The sequence below is a fragment of the Euprymna scolopes genome, chromosome 21 (assembly GCF_053919585.1).
Source record: "Euprymna scolopes isolate OS-2025 chromosome 21, ASM5391958v1, whole genome shotgun sequence".
NCBI classification, from domain to species: domain Eukaryota; kingdom Metazoa; phylum Mollusca; class Cephalopoda; order Sepiida; family Sepiolidae; genus Euprymna; species Euprymna scolopes.
This window is the reverse complement of record NC_136502.1, coordinates 60,591,543-60,610,106: the sequence shown is the minus strand read 5'-3', so window position 1 is coordinate 60,610,106 and position 18,564 is coordinate 60,591,543. Positions and strand designations below refer to the sequence as shown.

At 33.4% G+C, this 18,564-nt stretch overlaps 1 protein-coding gene and 1 pseudogene across 5 annotated transcripts in view; one reads left to right on the top strand and one right to left on the bottom strand.

Annotated features, from left to right (window-relative positions):
• The window catches only part of LOC145242406 (LIM domain kinase 1-like), a 339,107-nt gene that overhangs the window by 25,725 nt on the left and 294,818 nt on the right, over window positions 1-18,564 (bottom strand). For all 5 annotated transcript variants that reach the window (XM_080105436.1, XM_080105438.1, XM_080105439.1 and 2 more), the window contains exons 5-7: window positions 12,345-12,438; window positions 9,035-9,231; window positions 1,230-1,413 (exon numbers count right to left, since the gene is read on the bottom strand). In XM_080105436.1, coding sequence (XP_079961562.1) covers window positions 1,230-1,413; window positions 9,035-9,231; window positions 12,345-12,438 — 475 coding nt within the window. The remainder of the gene's footprint in view (window positions 1-1,229; window positions 1,414-9,034; window positions 9,232-12,344; window positions 12,439-18,564) is intronic.
• LOC145243206 (U2 spliceosomal RNA) lies at window positions 11,630-11,745 on the top strand (annotated as a pseudogene).

Here is an 18,564-nt window from a genome sequence, read left to right as displayed (position 1 = left end):
AGACTTCAAGCATTTGTGTTTCTTAATTTTTCTCATCCAAGTAGAAAATGGGAAATATTAGAGGAAAACAGCCATGTCTAGTTTTTGTTCATTATATACAATTGACCCTTAGCCACCGTTTTCACCACTTATTTATGGATCTGTGTTGATGGGAGAATGTTGTGTAGTATTTAGGTTTTGTGTAGATTATATGTGTATAAGTGGTGCGCTAGACGTGACCAGCCAGTTGATCGGATCGGGCCCATCCGACCGCCCGTCTAGCCCAGTAAGGGCCAAAATGGTGTGTTGAGAAGTGGGGGTACTAAAATCTGACCTCCAAGTCTCAACCACCAGGATCCTGTCCTAATGGCATTACAGGTCGCTACTCATGGCCAACAGGTAGCCCCATTGAGGGATTTCTACTCTGTGCAGGGGGGCAGTCGGCATATTCTGATGCCCTGCCGACAGGGTCTAGTGGAATCTTGATCGATTTGAAAAATTTTTCATTTCCATTTGTTTTTTTTTAAATATTTATTTATGGACTTTAGTTTAATTGTTTTTATTATTTTGGTTGGTATTTTAAAGTTAGGGAATCAGTAGGGAAGTAGGGGTGGAATGACAAAAATAAAAGAAACAAAAAGAATGTGGGGGGGAAGGAAGGGAGGGAGGGGTTTTTTGTTTTTGTAGAACATATTTAAGTTTTACAAAAGAGGATAGAAAACAAAAACGGAAACTTAATGTAGGTGCATTTTGTCTCAGGAAGCCTATTGTGTTTGGAGTCGCTATTCAATCAGTAAAGTTTAAATCATGTTCTGAAACTACTTTTGTCAGTTATTGGCTGCTAAGCTGATCAAATTTTTATTTTTATTATTAGACTGACTGTACCTATCCGACATTGCCAGAGATATATTAACATCATTTTAACATTTTTTTTTTCATATTTTTTAAATTATACAGGATGATAAATAAAACTTAATTTTTATTTATTTTATTATTATTCATAAAAAAGTAAAATAAAAATATAGAATATGTAAGCCATGTATAGATGAGAAACACATACACACATGAACGCATAAAATAAAAATAAAATAGAATAATATTAATACACAGAAGAGAACAAAAGAGAAGAAAAATGAACAAAAAAAAAAAAACAATAACTCAAATAATGTAAGGGCTATGTGTCAGTGAATAAGCTATATATAAAATATATTTTAGTTTTCCTTAAATTTGAAAGCAAATGATTATCTTACCTTAATAGCTTGACCATAGAATCCTTTCCCTAACACTTCCCCTGATTGTAAATCACTGGAGCGGAATACTCTGTGTGACTGTGGCTGTGAACGGAAGGAATGGGCCCTTGTCAATTCTAGGGTCTTCTGTCTGGTAGGAGGAGCTGGCGATGGAGACTTGCTTCTCCGCTTTGAGGGACTATAACTGAAATGTGTTTCAAAAAATTACTGAGCAAGACAACATTTATGGAAGAGGGAGATGAGCATAAAACAAAAAGAGGTGTGTGGAGACTAGAGGAAACATGCATGGTTTAATAATAATATATATTACTATAATCATTTTAATAATAATAATATATATTACTATAATCATTTTAATAATAATATATATTACTATAATTATTTTAATAGTATATATTACTATAATTATTTTAATAATAATATATATTACTATAATTATTTTAATAATATATATTACTATAATTATTTTAATAATATATATTACTATAATTATGTTAATATATATTACTATAATTATTTTAATAATAATATATATTACTATAATTATTTTAATAATATATATTACTATAATTATTTTAATAATAATATATATTACTATAATCATTTTAATAATAATATAAATTACTATAATCATTTTAATAATAATATATATTACTATAATTATTTTAATAATAATATATATTACTATAATTATTTTAATAATAATATATATTACTATAATTATTTTAATAATAATATATATTACTATAATTATTTTAATACCTACGTTTCATCCTTTCAGGAATCATCAGTGCAAGGAGTTACGATTACAGCTGATCAGAAGATGCGAACCAAGCCACAAAGCCATCTCTGACTCCATTAGCAAGGAACAAACCACACTGCCAACATTAACCGCGAGAAATACAGTTGAAGTTAATATTTAGTTGGTTGGTTTTATGGCATATCAATCTTAGTGTTCATTTAATGCCAAAGTCTTTTTTTTTTTTTTTTTTTAACAATTTTGGTCATATAACTATATACATAATAAATTATAAGTTTTATGTATCCAGGTATCTGGTGTTCAGTGTCTATGTTTATAGTTAAATAAGGTAATATTTTTTAAATTTTTTTTTTATTTTGTTGAGTAACCCTGTTATTTTCAGATATTTAAGGAGAGTAGTTGGGTCTACATGAGTGAATATGTCCTTTAAAATTTTCTCATTATATAGATTTAGGCGACTTATTTTCACATCTTGTCAGTATATGATTGGCTGTGTATGGCTTTCTCTTCTTTGAGTAAGTAGGAGTGTGTGATAGAGGTATGACCAATTCGGAGTCTTGTTATTATAACTTCCTCCTTTTTGGTCATTCTTTTGTTTGGTTTCTGTTTTCCTATGTGTTCCTTGATTTGGTACAGTTTGTTTTTAGTACAGGAACTCCACAACTCTTGTCATGTATTTCTAATATATTTATTAGTTTGTTTGAAATCAGTATATGGGGGATCTTATCTTTGGTTGGGGCCCATTTTAATGCTGCTTTTGCTGCTTTGTCAGCTCTGTTGTTACCGTTTACGTTTGTATGACTGGATATCCAACACAGAAGGACATTTTTATTTTTGGAAATATCATCAATTCTATTTAGGATTTTGGTGATTACTGGGTTCTTCAGTTTCCTGTTTTCCAGTATTACGAGTACTGATCTGGCATCTGACCAGATAATGAATTCTTTATCTTTAGAAGATTCCATAAAGTCAAGTGCCATAGCAATACTTCATCTTTAGAAGATTCTACAAGATCACGTGCCATACCAATGGCATTTGACTTTGGCACTGTAGATGGATGCTTTGCCTGATGATCTTTTGATTAGGATTGTTTTATTGTGTATGGCTGCACATCCAACGCTATCTCCATCTTTAGACCGTCTCTATAAATTGTTGAGTTCTTGGGATATTTATCTTTGATTATTTGGAATTTTTCTTGGTATAGGATTAGATTGGTTTTTGTTTTGGGATACTTAATTAGGTCTGATATTATTTCTGGTTTTGTCAGCCAAGGGGAATATTTAGGTTTTACAGATTTGTGTATTATTGCAATGTTTATCTTGGCTTTACTTAGAGATTCTTCCATACTAAATGGTTTTATAACATTTTCTTTCCTATCAAAAAAGTTTTTTGTATTGGGGATGGAAGACACATTTATAAGCAGGATTAGTTGGACATGATGCCAATTTTGTATAATACTGTAGTCCTAATTTTTTTCTAAGTGATAATGGGGGTTCATCTGTCTCTACATATATAAGCTTTCCATTGGGAAGGTGTGGAAGGCTCCTAGAGCCAATCTTAGCCCTTGGTAATATATTGTGTCTAATTCCTTTTTGCAGATCCTTAAATATAGCATCCATAATCCAGCTTTGATCTAACAAGGGATCTGTATAATTTAATTATTGTGTCTTTGTCTGCATCCCAGTCTGTGCTACTATCTTTAAGAGTTGGATGGCTTTGTTGTATTTTTGTTTGAGGTATTTGATATGAAGAATGAATGTTAGCTTCTTATCAAAAATGAAAAGTACTTATATTGATCAACTACAGGTATAATTTCATTGTCAAGTTTCAATATTGGGTCATGGTGCATTTTCTGAATTTGGCAGAAATTGATGGCTTATTTTTTCTTTTAAAAATTTAAACCCATTTTTTGTTGTCCATTCATTTATTTTGTTTAGACACAGTTGTAAATGGCGTTCTATCTGTGGAATATATTTTGATCTATAACAAATCAGGAAATTATCCACATAGGAAGCACATTCTGTTCCTACATTTATATTTTTAACAATGTTATTTATTTTGATGCTAAAAAATATGGCAGACAGGATACTTCCTTGTGATACCCCTGTTTCTTGTTTTTTCCTAATAGATAGGGTACCATCCAGTTGTACATTAAATTGTCTATCATTTATGAAGTTTGTGATGAAAATTGGTATTGTGCCTTTTAATCCTAGTTCTTGTAAATATTTTATGCCATACCTCCATGCTGTATCATAAGCTTTTTCAATACTGAAAAAGGTGTTAGGTGTTCTTTCCTGATAAAAGCTTTTCTAATGAAGGTTTTTAGCCAAATCAAGTGGTCCATGGGGCTTCTTTTCTTCCTAAATCCTGACTGATAATCTGTAATCAGATTATTTGTCTCAAGGTACCATACTAGTCTGCTGTTAATCATTTCTTCCATTACTTTGGAAATACAGCTAGTGAGTGCTATAGGTATTCATGGGATTTGTAGAGTCTTTAGATAATTTAGATATAGAGATCGCCGTGGCCTCTCTCCATATTTTAACTTTCCCAAATATTATTGAATATTTGCAGTAAGTAGTCTGTAGATATACCAGGAAGTTGTTTTGTAAATTGATAGTGGATTTGGTCAGGGCTGAGTCATGAGCTTTGCTTAGGGATATTTTCAATTCGTTTTTCGAGAATGACTGATTGTATTTTTCTACTTTTTCCTTAATAATTTGAAATTTTTTGTTTGGGTTTTTGGGGGAGGAGTTTTTGCAACAGTTTCAGCAAGACAAACTTTCATTTCTTTCTTGCTAGTAATTATTTTGTTATTATATGTTAGGTGTTTGGCTGTTATTTTTCCATTAAATTTTTGGGATCATGCCCCAAACTTTTTTGTATTTGTATTTATTTTTTATATACAGTTTTTACATATTGTTCACTTCAATTCTTTAATGGTTTTGCGAGCTTTAGCTGTACTGTTTTGATATTTACCGAGATTTTCTTTAGTTGGTTCTTTTTGAAATTTCCTTAGTATAGTTCGACAAATTCTGATCACTGCTTTGCATTTTTCGTCAAACCAGGGTTTATTATGCTTTGGGGAGGTAGAGCTTTTTGGAATGCATTCCTCAGCAATGTTATACAGTGTATTCGTAAAATATGTGATATTATTTTGGTTTTAATTATTTTCTGATATTAGTTAAGTCCAACATAAATTTTGGAATTTTTTCCAATCAGCCTTCTTCCTGTAGGTTCCATTGAGGTATTTTGTTTTCTGGCATTGGATCATTATTTTCAAGTATAATGGAGAAGTGATCACTTCCATGTGAATGTTCTAGTACATTCCATTTGTAATTCAAGGAAATTGTTGGATCACATAATGTTAAGTCAACTGATGTGAATGTACCAGTTCCTGGGTGTAAATAAGTGTGTGTTTTATCATTAAACAAATATAGGTTTTCACTATTTAATAGGTTTTCTATAGTTTTGCTTGTTTTTTTCCACTTTCCCATATCTCATTATGGCTGTTTAAATCTCCCATAAGGATGTATGGCTTTGGAAGTTATCATATTAGTTTGCTCAACTCTGTCTCTGTAATGCTTTCATTGGGAGGTATGTATAACTAGCAAATGTTGATAGTTTTGTGAAGTGCTGCTTTTATTGCAGTAGCCTGCAGTTTTGTATTCAGCTGTATTTGACATTGGGATATGTCGTTTCTAATAAGAATGGATGTACCTCTAGTATCATGTATATGGTTATATTGATTGTAGTTTTCTATTTTCATGTTGTCATCTAATTTCATAAAGGTTTTTTGGAGACAGATTACTACTGGGAGTAATTTATCAAGTAGAATAGTGAATTCAGTTAGGTTTGCCTTTAAACCATGACAATTCCACTGGATTATATTATTTATCTTTTCTTTTTTTTTTTTTTTTTTTTAAATTATTCTGGATATTTGAGGATTCTGTTCCAGAACTTCTATTTTTTCCTGATTTGTGTTTTTCTTTTGTTTCATATAGACTAGTTTGTGAGATTTGGTCATTTACAATCATGTTTTCAGTGTCGATTGTTTTTTTTTTTTTTTTTATTGATATCAATGGTCTTTTTTTTTGTGCTCTTTATTATATTCTTTCTCTTCTGTTTTCTTTTCTTGAATGCCTTTTCTGTTTTGGTATTCTTTATCTTGGTGGGATTCTTGTTCTTCAGTTTGATCATCCCAGTTCATATTTCCTAATCTCTCAAACTTATTTAGTGTGGGGAAGGGTTTCTTATTTATTTCTCTTGTTTTCACATTTTTGTGTCACTCAGAATGTTCCCATTCTGTGAGGAAGTCTTTTTCATTATTTGTTTCCTAGTGCTTGTCCTTAGGTTTTGATGAGTCTTGTCATAGGGTTTGCTCAGTTTGTTTTGGAGACCTTTCTGTGTTTTGGATTAATCTTTCAAGTTGAATAGCAAGTGTGAAATTAGTAATATTTTTCCTTATTTGTTCTGGTTCCAATGTTTTTGGTATGGCTCATTTTAATTTCTGTACAAAATTTTGGATATCTTCGAGTTCCAGCTTCATTACTTTATTAATAAATTCATTGAATTTTGTTTCATAATCATTTGGAATTTGAAGGGTTTGAACAACATCAGTGTAGGTTTGTTTTCCCATATAATCTTCTATAATTTTTTTTGGCTTCTGGAAATGAGATATTTCTCCTATATTTCACCTCCATAATCTCTGTTTTCCATATATTACACTCTCTAGAGTATGCTGCATGATTGCCTTGGCAATTTGCACAATTGAATTGTTTAGTACAGTCTTTTGTTTCATGGTTAGGTTTTTTTCTCCTCACAACTCCCACATGTTGGGTTTCCTCCTCATTCATCTTGACCATGCCCAAATTTCAAGCATTTAAAGCATTTTAGTGGAGGGGGGGGGGATATATTGTTCCACTTTCTCTACTGTATATCCAATCTTTAATTCTTTGGATATTATTCAGCCTTTGAAAGTGAATTGATATATGTTCTTGTTTCAATCTGTTTGCCTTCTTTTTTAACTATAACTGTTTTTGCTTCAATAACTCCTCTGTCTTTTAATGCGGTTTTTATCTCTTCGATTGAGCATAGGGTTAATTTTTGGCTCCGTATCATCCCTTTCGACATATTTAGCTTTTCATGCGGATATACTTTTATTTCGTCAAGGATTTTCATGTTGAGTAATAATTCGACGTCCTTTTTTTATTCACTTCTACCAATAAAGTGCCATCACATAGCTTCTTTACTGATTTAAGGTTAATTTTTTGCGATATTATTTTTGGAATTTTGAAAGGAGTGTAGTCTCCTTCTTTAGTGATTCCAGCACTAAGAATTTTGAGAGGAGTGTAGTCTCCTTCTTTAGTGATTCCAGCACTAAGAATTTTGAGAGGAGTGTAGTCTCCTTCTTTAGTGATTCCAGCACTAAGAATTTTGAGAGGAGTGTAGTCTCCTTCTTTAGTGATTCCAGCACTAAGAATTTTGAGAGGAGTGTAGTCTCCTTCTTTAGTGATTCCAGCACTAAGAATTTTGAGAGGAGTGTAGTCTCCTTCTTTAGTGATTCCAGCACTAAGAATTTTGAGAGGAGTGTAGTCTCCTTCTTTAGTGATTCCAGCACTAAGAATTTTGAGAGGAGTGTAGTCTCCTTCTTTAGTGATTCCAGCACTAAGAATTTTGAGAGGAGTGTAGTCTCCTTCTTTAGTGATTCCAGCACTAAGAATTTTGAGAGGAGTGTAGTCTCCTTCTTTAGTGATTCCAGCACTAAGAATTTTGAGACGGGTATCTCATCATCTATTGCTTCATACTTTCTCTTGTATTTTTTTAAGTTATTCATAGGTTTGTTATTCATAGTTCATGCTGCCAAGCCACCTCGGAGTGATAATATTGGAACATGTTGAGGGAGGAAGCCCATTTGCCTCAATATCTCAGGTCTACATGGACAGTTTATTCAGAAGCATAAGAAGCATCAAGCCCCGGTGGACCATCCGTTGCTCGATCCAGTATCGAGTCACTTTCAGGTGTTTAACAGTCGTCTAGCTTGTGTCTTCCATTCTGATTGACTCTCAGCCACCACTTTCTACTAACCTAGTTGGGTAGTTTAATCATGTATTAGTGGGGGGGGGGTAGTTCTGTGTTTTAGTATGGGTTGTATAAAGTAAAGTTGACATGACCAGCCGATTGATCAATTGGGCCTCTCCAACCTCCCATCTAGTCCAAGTAAGGCTAAAGTGAAGTGTTGCAGCAAATGACCTTTTATCTCCATCGTTCTCAGCTGCTCAGCCACCAGGATCCTGTCCTCTTACATCACGGGCTGCTGCCCACGGCATAACGGATTGCCTTGTTAAGGGGCTTCTACCCTCTGCAGAGATGCAGTTGGCAAATTCTATAGCTTCAACCAACAGGGCGATTATTGTTAGGGTAATCTTTTTTTTGTTTTTTTTTGGCATATCAACCCTTTTCGCATTATTCAATGCCGAATCCAGCAATTCCAAGATTTGTTTTTTTTTATTATTATTGGAATTATGACTCATCAAGGTCAAGAACCACTGAAGGATGCAGATAAGATGGAAAAGACTGTCAATCAAAAACTGAGGAACACTAAGGGAGTACTGACGTTGACCAATGGTATGAACTTTGATTTGACAACCCATAAGAATTTGGTAATACTGGATTTAAAAATAACCTAGTTGTAATGAGCAGGGAATCAGTCCTGTGGCAATGTGTTCCACAGACAAAAAAACTCTTGAAAAGAAACTGTTTATGGAAATTTCACCTTACACTTGGCATAGAGTTATGGTGGTACTAAAACAACTTCTTGCTATCAATGTCTGTTAAAGAGGAACACTGAAGGCTGCAGATCAGCCGAGCACTTTTTCTTTCATTCCTTCTTAAAAAATAATTTGTAGAAAAGTATAAAAGTTAACACTTTCACAAAAGCTGACACACGAGGAAGTCTGTTAGGAAAGATGAGAACATACAAGCAAAAGATTAACAAAGATATACGTTAAAAAATGTTGGAAAAGAATATGGAAGAGAGCCTTACTTCCTTGCTTTTAACAAAGATTTCCGTCTAAGCGGTACTCGCACGCCATCCACGTCAATCTCTGTGGGTGAACTTGGCTCAGAACTGGAGACACTTCCACTGGCCTCCTTGGACGGAGAATCACCAACAATTGGACTTGCATCTGTCTCCACAGTCAACTGGATGGCTTCATTCGTATTTTTCAACAATGAATCAATCTAGACAAAAAAGAAAAATGTAAATTCTTTTCAATACAGAAAAACAGAAGGTACAGTGAGGTAGACAGATGCAGAGAGGGAAAAGTTTGAAAAGAAAAACGCGACGAAGAATCATTTTTAGCTTTTCTATTTTTTTATGCTAACTGGGTAACATTGGGTATCCCAGTTTCAAAATAATCGGCTCATACTTTTCTTTACTCATGGATACCGAATATGGAATGATTATCTATAACCATATCTTACACATGAACAAACATGGAATGAATATCTATAACCATATCTTACACATGAACAAACATGGAATGAATATCTATAACCATATCTTACACATGAACAAACATGGAATGAATATCTATAACCATATCTTACACATGAACAAATATGGAATGAATATCTATAACCATATCTTACACATGAACAAACATGGAATGAATATCTATAACCATATCTTACACATGAACAAACATGGAATGAATATCTATAACCATATCTTACACATGAACAAATATGGAATGAATATCTATAACCATATCTTACACATGAACAAACATGGAATGAATATCTATAACCATATCTTACACATGAACAAACATGGAATGAATATCTATAACCATATCTTACACATGAACAAACATGGAATGAATATCTATAACCATATCTTACACATGAACAAACATGGAATGAATATCTATAACCATATCTTACACATGAACAAACATGGAATGAATATCTATAACCATATCTTACACATGAACAAACATGAAATGAATATCTATAACCATATCTTACACATGAACAAACATGGAATGAATATCTATAACCATATCTTACACATGAACAAACATGGAATGAATATCTATAACCATATCTTACACATGAACAAATATGGAATGAATATCTATAACCATATCTTACACATGAACAAATATGGAATGAATATCTATAACCATATCTTACACATGAACAAATATGGAATGAATATCTATAACCATATCTTACACATGAACAAACATGGAATGAATATCTATAACCATATCTTACACATGAACAAACATGGAATGAATATCTATAACCATATCTTACACATGAACAAACATGGAATGAATATCTATAACCATATCTTACACATGAACAAATATGGAATGAATATCTATAACCATATCTTACACATGAACAAACATGGAATGAATATCTATAACCATATCTTACACATGAACAAACATGGAATGAATATCTATAACCATATCTTACACATGAACAAACATGGAATGAATATCTATAACCATATCTTACACATGAACAAACATGGAATGAATATCTATAACCATATCTTACACATGAACAAATAGCTGATTATGCAAAATTGCTCTCTATCATCATTCGAGAGATGATAACTAGTTTGTATGCAAAAAGTGTAAGTGGATGGAGATGGATGAGAACTCAGATGTGGAGAATGTATATTTGAATAGTGAAACTGTTGTGAAGTTCTGTTATATTGGTGATACCATTGATGGAACAGTTGCTACTGTGATTGCAAGAGTTAATAATGGATGGAGTAAGTTCATGGAATTCTGTCATTACTAACTAGCAGAGCATTGCCACAGTCAACCAAAAGAAGAGTCTATCAAATGTGTATGCAGTATGATGATGTATAGAAGTGAAACCTGGCCAGTGAGGATTGGGGACATGCATTGCATGGAGAGAAATGACATGAGAATGATACAATGGATGTGTTATGCGAATCTTAAAGACAGGTTAAAATCTGATGACCTCAGTTAAAGATTAAATCTCAACAAGGAAGATGTGTACAGAAAAAAAATTTGGTCACATCAAATGAATGAAAGTTAAACATGATAGAAACTGATAAGGATGGACTTGGGAGAAAGATAAATAAAAACCTGGCTAAATAGGTTAGTTTGAAAAAACACAGACTTTCAATTGATGATGACTGGAATGATCAGCATCCACTGTGACTGTCATCAAATATATCCTTTTGTAAAATTAGTAGGATCATTTTAAGGCTCATGTTCATAGTTCGTTTTTAGTCGCGTGCAAGCGACTCTATAAGTCACTCCGTCGGTCGGTCTGTCCGTAACACTTTTGTGCTTGGCCTTTTTGGTTAAGATCAGAGGTCTGTTGTTAATAAATGCTGTTCTTAGCTTTTTAAGCTTTTCTTGGCCTAGTGTAGTATCTGTTCCGGCAGATACTGCAAGCAAAGACCATATGTGGGGGCAACCCCACATATAAGACCTTGGTCAATGTAGGGGCAACCCTTCATACCAATTGTCACTATCCAGCTCCCCTACTCCCCGTGGATTTGGTCCCCAATTTCCCCTTCACTCCTCACATAAAAATCGGCCTTCTGCCTAATTTACTTGGTAGGGGAGCAAATAAATACCCCTTTTCTTGGCCTTTTGGCCAAGATCAAAGTGTAGTATCTGTCCTTACTACATGCTGTACTTATTGTCATTCTAAGTAATTTACTTTTTATTTATTAAAGTCATTTCAGCCCATTTTTCGGTCATTTTAGTTTATCTTTAAGAATTTCATGTCAATCCTATATTCATACATTCATTCATTACACGAGAGTATGCGACTAATGGCTATCAGCCTTGTTTTTAGCAAAGGGACAAAGTCAAATAGATCTCTTAGTTTATAATGTTTAAAAGAGAAAACCAAGATATTTCATTGTTTTAATGGCACTGTAATGAGCTATTAAAAGATATAAAAGATTTACTTGAAATAGATTAGGAGTTAAAATCATTAAAAATGTGAGAGGAGGTTGCGATTATTTATTGTATGGCACATCAACCTTATCACTTATTTTGTGCCATACAATGTATTTACAAACTTTGTGTGCAATCTGGTGTTGATAATGTTATCAATTTGAATATTCTTCAATTAATCCATCTTTTATTATGAATCATTTTGTCTAATCACCATTTTTTACCAATTTCATTATTATTTTATTTTTACCAGCTTTTTCATTATTTTACTTGGTAGCTTCTTTTTTTTTTATTTTGTATTTTTTGCTGTGATTTTTTGTGACATGCAAGAAAAATTGTGAAGAAAAAAGATGCAATTAAGGAAAATGCAATGATTTTTATTCTTACCTCCTCAATGGATTTCTCCTTGACTGCTGTGCCATTTACCTCAAGGATCTTGTCACCGACATTTAGAGAATTGAGTGCAGGGTTACTATCAAGGCTGAATGAGAAGGGAAACAACATAATTACTTTAAATGTATAAAGTTAAGTTTATATGCTTATATTTTTATATGTACAGGACTCACTCCTAAACTAATTAACCGATCATTATAAATTTTGGAATAAGTGTAAGAGGTCATAATATGGTTGGTTGGTTGGTTGTTTTTGTTTTACGGCATATCAACCTTTTTCAGGTTATTTAATGCCGAATCTAGTTATTTTGAGGAATGATTTTTAATGGAGTATATTTTTTTTTAAGTCAGATTCTATTTAACCCATAGTTGGGACCCTAACAGGTACTACGACTTCGGGTCAGAGTGGACCTGGGAGCAATGGCAATTAAAGGGTGGCTCCACACTCCCCAAGGCCCGTAAGCTGGGGCCTCACCATTGGGTATAGTTTTAGGTCATATCCAGGACCGTTGTATAAAGGGTTCTTTTAAAAAAATTTTATAAAGGTCAATTTTTTTAAGATATGAGAGTATGGTGTGGGGATTGTTTTTATCAAATAACTCTTTAATATTGTTTTCTTTGTAGAATCGATTTCTTACGGTTACAAAATCAGTACATTCAATTAATGTGTTTGATTGTGAGTGGTGTTTGACAAGGTATACAGATGGATTGGCTTTCTTTTTTTAGGAGATATGAGTGGGTTAAGTGAGTATGACCTATTTTTATTCTTGTTTGACTTCTTTTCTGTTTAGTTTCATATTTTTTTGTTTTTTGATTTTTGGCATGATTTCGTGAGGTTTGTTGTTAGGGTGTTCATTCCAGTAGGTTTGCCATTTCTCTGTTGTATATGCGTTGATACATCTTTTTAGATCTATGTATGGAATTTTAAAATTTGCATCGATTGGGAGATTTAAGGCGTTTTTTGCTGCAGAATCTGCTAATTAATTACCTTTAATACCAGAATGGCTCGGTATCCAGCAGAAAATGATTTCTTTTTTACTGTTTAGTTCAGTTAATTTTTTGGAGTAATTTTGCGATTAGGGGGTTGTCCATGTTTTTATTTTTAAAGGATTATAAATTTGATTTTTTTGTTATTGGAGGCGAGTTTGAGAGCTCGGATTAGAGCATGTATTTCAGCACTGAAGATTGAGGTTTCTTTTGGGAGGTTTGATTGTTTTTTGATTGATTTATTGAGTATTGCTGCACTGGCTGTTGCGTTATTTTGTTTAGACCCATCTGTATAGATGTGTGTGTGGTCTGGATACTTTTCTTTGATTTTATCGAGATTATCATAAGTTATTAGATGAGTATGTTTCTTTTCATATTTACTTAAACTTAGGTCAATGTTAGGGGATACGATTTTCCAGGGAGAGGTTTTGAGTAGGACAGTTTCCTGAATTTTAGTTATGGGTAGACTTGCTTCTTTGGAAATCGATTTTATTTTAAGTCCAAAGGTTTTGATTACATTTTCTTTTTAGTCGAAAAGGTGTTTACGGTTTGGATTTAAAGTGCTATTGTGTGCTGGGTTTGTGGGGTTGGCTGTAAGTTTTGTGTAGTATTTTAGACCAAGGTTTTGATTTCTGAGCATTGGAGGAGTTTCATGTGCTTCTGCATACAGGCTTTCTACAGGGGAAGTTGGAAATACTCCTAGTGCTAGTCTTAGTCCGGAGTGGCATATTGTGTTGAGGGTTTTTAGATATGACTTTCTGGTGGATTGATATATGAAGCTACCATAATCTATTTTTGATCTAATTAATGCTCTATATAGTTTGAGTAGTGTGTTCTTGTCAGCTCCCCAATCTGTATGGGCGATGACTCATAGGAGTTGTAATGCTTTATTACATTTGGTTTTGATGTGATTGATGTGTGGAATGAAATTTAGTCTTTTGTCAAAAATGATTCCCAGGTGCTTATGTTCATTTACGAATGGAATTTTTTCGCCTTCAACCTGTAAGGTTGGGTCAGGGTGGAGTTTGCGTTGGTTACAGAAATGGATGCATTTTGTTTTAGTTTTGGAGAATTTGAAACTATTTTTTGTTGCCCATTTATTAATTTTATTTATGTTATGTTGTAGTTTTCTTTCAATAGTGGGAGTGTATTTAGATCTGTAGCTGATTGAGCAGTCATCTACATATAAGGAGCTATGTATATCAGGAGAGAGTTCTTTTATAATGTTATTGATTTTTATGTTAAAGATAGTTGTTGATAATATGCTGCCTTGGGGCACTCCTTCTTCTGGATTTTGTGGGTCTGATAAAGTTGAGTCTATGCAAACTTGGAAAGATCTGTCTGTTAGAAAGTTTTTTTATGAATTCAGGTAGTCTGCTTCTTAGTCCGATGTTGTGGAGATCCTTTATGATACCGTGTTTCCAGGTAGTTTCATATGCTTTCTCAAGATCGAAAAAAAAACAAACAGATGTTACGTGTTCCTTATTGATAAAAGCTTCTCTGATATAATTTTCGAGGTTAGTGATGTGGTCTATACATCCTCGATTTTTTTGGTATCCACACTGGATTTTAGAAATTATTTTGTTGTCATCTAGATACCATAGTAGTAGTTAATCATTCTTTCGAACGTTTTGCATAGGCAGCTTGTGAGAGCTATTGGTCTGTAGTTTTCTGGGTTTGATGTATCTTTTCCCAGTTTGGGTATTGGTATTATTGTTGCATTTTTCCATGAAGTTGGGAAATCTTTTGTTTCCCATATTTTATTATAAATTTTGAGAAGGAGTTTTAATGATTCTGGTGGAATTTCTTTAAGGAAGCTGTAGTGCACTTCATCTGGTCCTACAGCTGAGTTATGGGATTTTTCTATGGCGGTTTCTAGTTCATTGAGTGAGAAAATTTCATTGTAAGGCTCTTGGTTTTTGGAGTTAAAGTTTATTTTGTACTTTTCTTCATGTTTCTTAAGTATTTGGAATTGTCTATTGTAGTGTTTTGATGAGTTTCCGGCAAAGGTTTTAGTTAGTGTGTTAGCAATATCTTTTTTATCAGTTATTTTCTGTTTATTTGTAAGAAGGTGTTTGATTGGATTCGGATTATATTTTCCAGTTATTTTCCTAATCATTTCCCAGACGATTTGGGGTTTAGTGGTGATATTGATTTTGTTGACAAATTGTTGCCAGCAGGATCTTTTGCATTCTTTAATTGTTTTTCGAGTTTTAGCTCTTTGGTATTTGTATTCTATTAAGTTGTTTGTTGTGGATTGTTTTTTTAAATTTTCTTAAGGCTGCCTTTCTCTGTCTAATGGCCGTTTTACATTCTGGATTGAACCATGGTTTGTTTGTTTTTCCAGGAGGAGAATTTTTGGGTATGCATTTTTTGGCTATTGTTATGAGTATTTCCGTGAATTCTTCTATTGGATTTGATGTTCTGTTAATTTTAGTGAACAAAGTTCTTTAAATTCGTCCCAGTTGGCTTTGTTTGTGTTCCACCTGGGTATGTGGTTTTGGATGGAGTTACTGTAATTGATTATAATAGGGAAGTGATCACTTCCACAGGGTTCTTCATAAATACTCCATGTATAATCCAAGAAGCTTGATGGATCACACATGGTAAGATCAATGGCACAAGCTGATCCGTTTGTTGGATTTAAGTATGTGGGATTTTTTGGATTGAGAAGGCACAAGTTATTTTTGTTAATTAATTGTTCAATTTTGTTTCCTTTTGAGTTTGTGACTTCGCATCCCCATAACGTGCTGTGGCAGTTAAAGTCTCCTAGAAGAATGAATGGTGGAGGTAGTTGGTTTATTAAATTTTCTAGTTCATTTTCATTTATTGGTTCATGAGGAGGGAGGTATATTGAGCAGATTGTGATTGTTTTGTGTAATGTGACTTGAGTTGTAATTGTGAGATTTGTTTTGACAGAAATTGCTTTGAGGTATGTTATTCCTTACAAGAATTGAGGTTCCTCCATTAGCACGAAACCCTGTGTTATGGAAATAGTTGTATTGTTCATAGTTTGGTGTTTTCAAATGGTTATTGTTTTGTAGGAAGGTTTCTTGTAAGCAAACAATGGCTGGGTTGAAGAGTGAGATAAGTATAAGAAGTTCATTATAGTTAGATCTTATTCCACGACAATTCCATTGGATAATTTGTTGACTTTTATTTCTATCCATGAGGCTGTTTAGTTTTCCTCTATTTCTATCTCTTTAGAAGTAGAGGGTTTATCTTTTATTGGAGTTTGTGTCTTTGGTGAAGTGTTTTGCTGGGTTTTTTCTTTTTTTTTGTTTGGATCTGGACGTCGATCTGAATCTTGCTTGAGATGTTGCTGTTTTGGCTTCTTGTTCATTTTTTCCCTCTTGATTACTTGTGTTTGGTTTATTTTTTTTAACTAGGGTGTTTTCGGTTTCCATTTTTTCTAGAATTTGGAATCTATTTTGAGTGTTTATTGTTTGGTTTTCTTCTTTTCTGGAACGTTCTTTATTTGCTGTTTTATCATTGCTTATGTTTTTATTAATTTCTGGTGGTTGCTTTGTTGGTTTCTGTGATAATTTTTTTAATGGTTCTGTTGTGGATGGAATATTATTTTCTTTGTTTGGATTTGTTATTTCTATTTTGTTCCCCAGATTTGAGTATTTTTCTTTTAGGCTATTTTGAAATTCTGGCCATTCTTTAATGTTTAATGTAATCAGTTTGTTTATCAGTTCCCTATATTGATCATGTATTTCATTATGTTGGTATGGTTTAGTTGTCTTTTTTGTTGTCTCAGCATATGTTGTCTTTCATGTACGTCTCAACTATTTTTCTGGCTTCTGGAAAGGTTGTGTTTTTTTTTGTACTTTACTTCTATAACTTCTCTTTCTTTTTTATAGGTTTTGCATATTTTAGAGAAGACCGGGTGATCTTCTTTGCAGTTTGCGCATTTCATCTCATTTATGCATTTTTCTCCGGTGTGGTCAAGCTCTTTGTTGCCGCATTTTCCGCATATTTTTATTCCTTTACAGGCTTCTCTATGATGTCCATATTTTTGGCAATGGAAACATCTTAATGAAGCTGGGATATATTGGTCTACTTTTACATTTAAGTAACCAATTTTTATTTCTTTAGGTATTGTTGGTTTGTTAAACGTTAATATGTATGTGTTGGTTGTTATTTTATTGTTTCTTTTTATGTTTATGCGGATGTGGTTGATTACTCCTTGTTTTTCTAATTCGGTTTTTATTTCTTCTTCAGTTGCTAGCGATAGTTCATAACTTCGAATTACTCCTTTTGAAGTGTTTAGTGTTTTATGGGGAAAGACTTTGCACTTGTACTCACGGAAGTTCTTCATTTCGAGTAGAGATTGAGCATCACTAAGATTGGTTATCTCAACCAGTAGATTTCCATCTTTTGTTTTTTTGATCATTTTTGCTTTACTTTTTGTGGATAATGTTTTTTCTATTAGAAAAGGTGATAAATTTCCAATTTTTTTATTTTCGATTAATTCAAAGAATTGTGGGAAGTTTCCTTTGTCTATAGTTGGAACACTTTTTCTAGTTTTGAATTTTTGTTCTTCATCTGAGCTTGAGAGGTCAGAGTCAGAGGAATGGTTTCTTTTAAGGGTTTTGAGGGAGATGCATTTGTTTTTATCAGCCATGGATTTTGGGATTTATTTTTCATCAACCACGCTCCCTACCCACCTCGGAGTCCAAAATTGGGGCATAGTAAGGGGGAAACCCATTCGCCTTGACCATGTCGGGGCTACGTGGAGGATATACTCTTTTGGTAAGAAGTTACCAAGCACTATATTTTCTGTTCAATATGTCCTCAAAAATACATTTGCTCAGATGGAGTGTTGAGTTCTGGTCTTTCCAATTGATTGACCCTTGCCACCACCTTCTAGCACTTACTTGGTTTGCCTATTTTTTGTAGTGGGGGAATAAATAAAAAAAATTTTTTTTTAAAAAGATGGGAGTATCTTTAAGTTTCATTCTTTGTTGTGGTAGTTGGTACTTTGGGTGTAAGTGCTAGGGCTTGGTGTGACTGGTCGATTGGTCGGATCGGACCTCTCCGACCGCCCGTCTAGCTGAAGTAAGGGCCGAAGTAATGTGTTGCAGTGCCTAGACTTTTATGCACCCAGGTCTAGGTTAGCTCAATCACCAGGATCACGTCCTAAGGCATTACGGGTAGCAACCCACGGCTAACTGGTTGCCCCATTGAGGGATTTTTACCCTCTGCAGGGGGGAAGTTGGCTT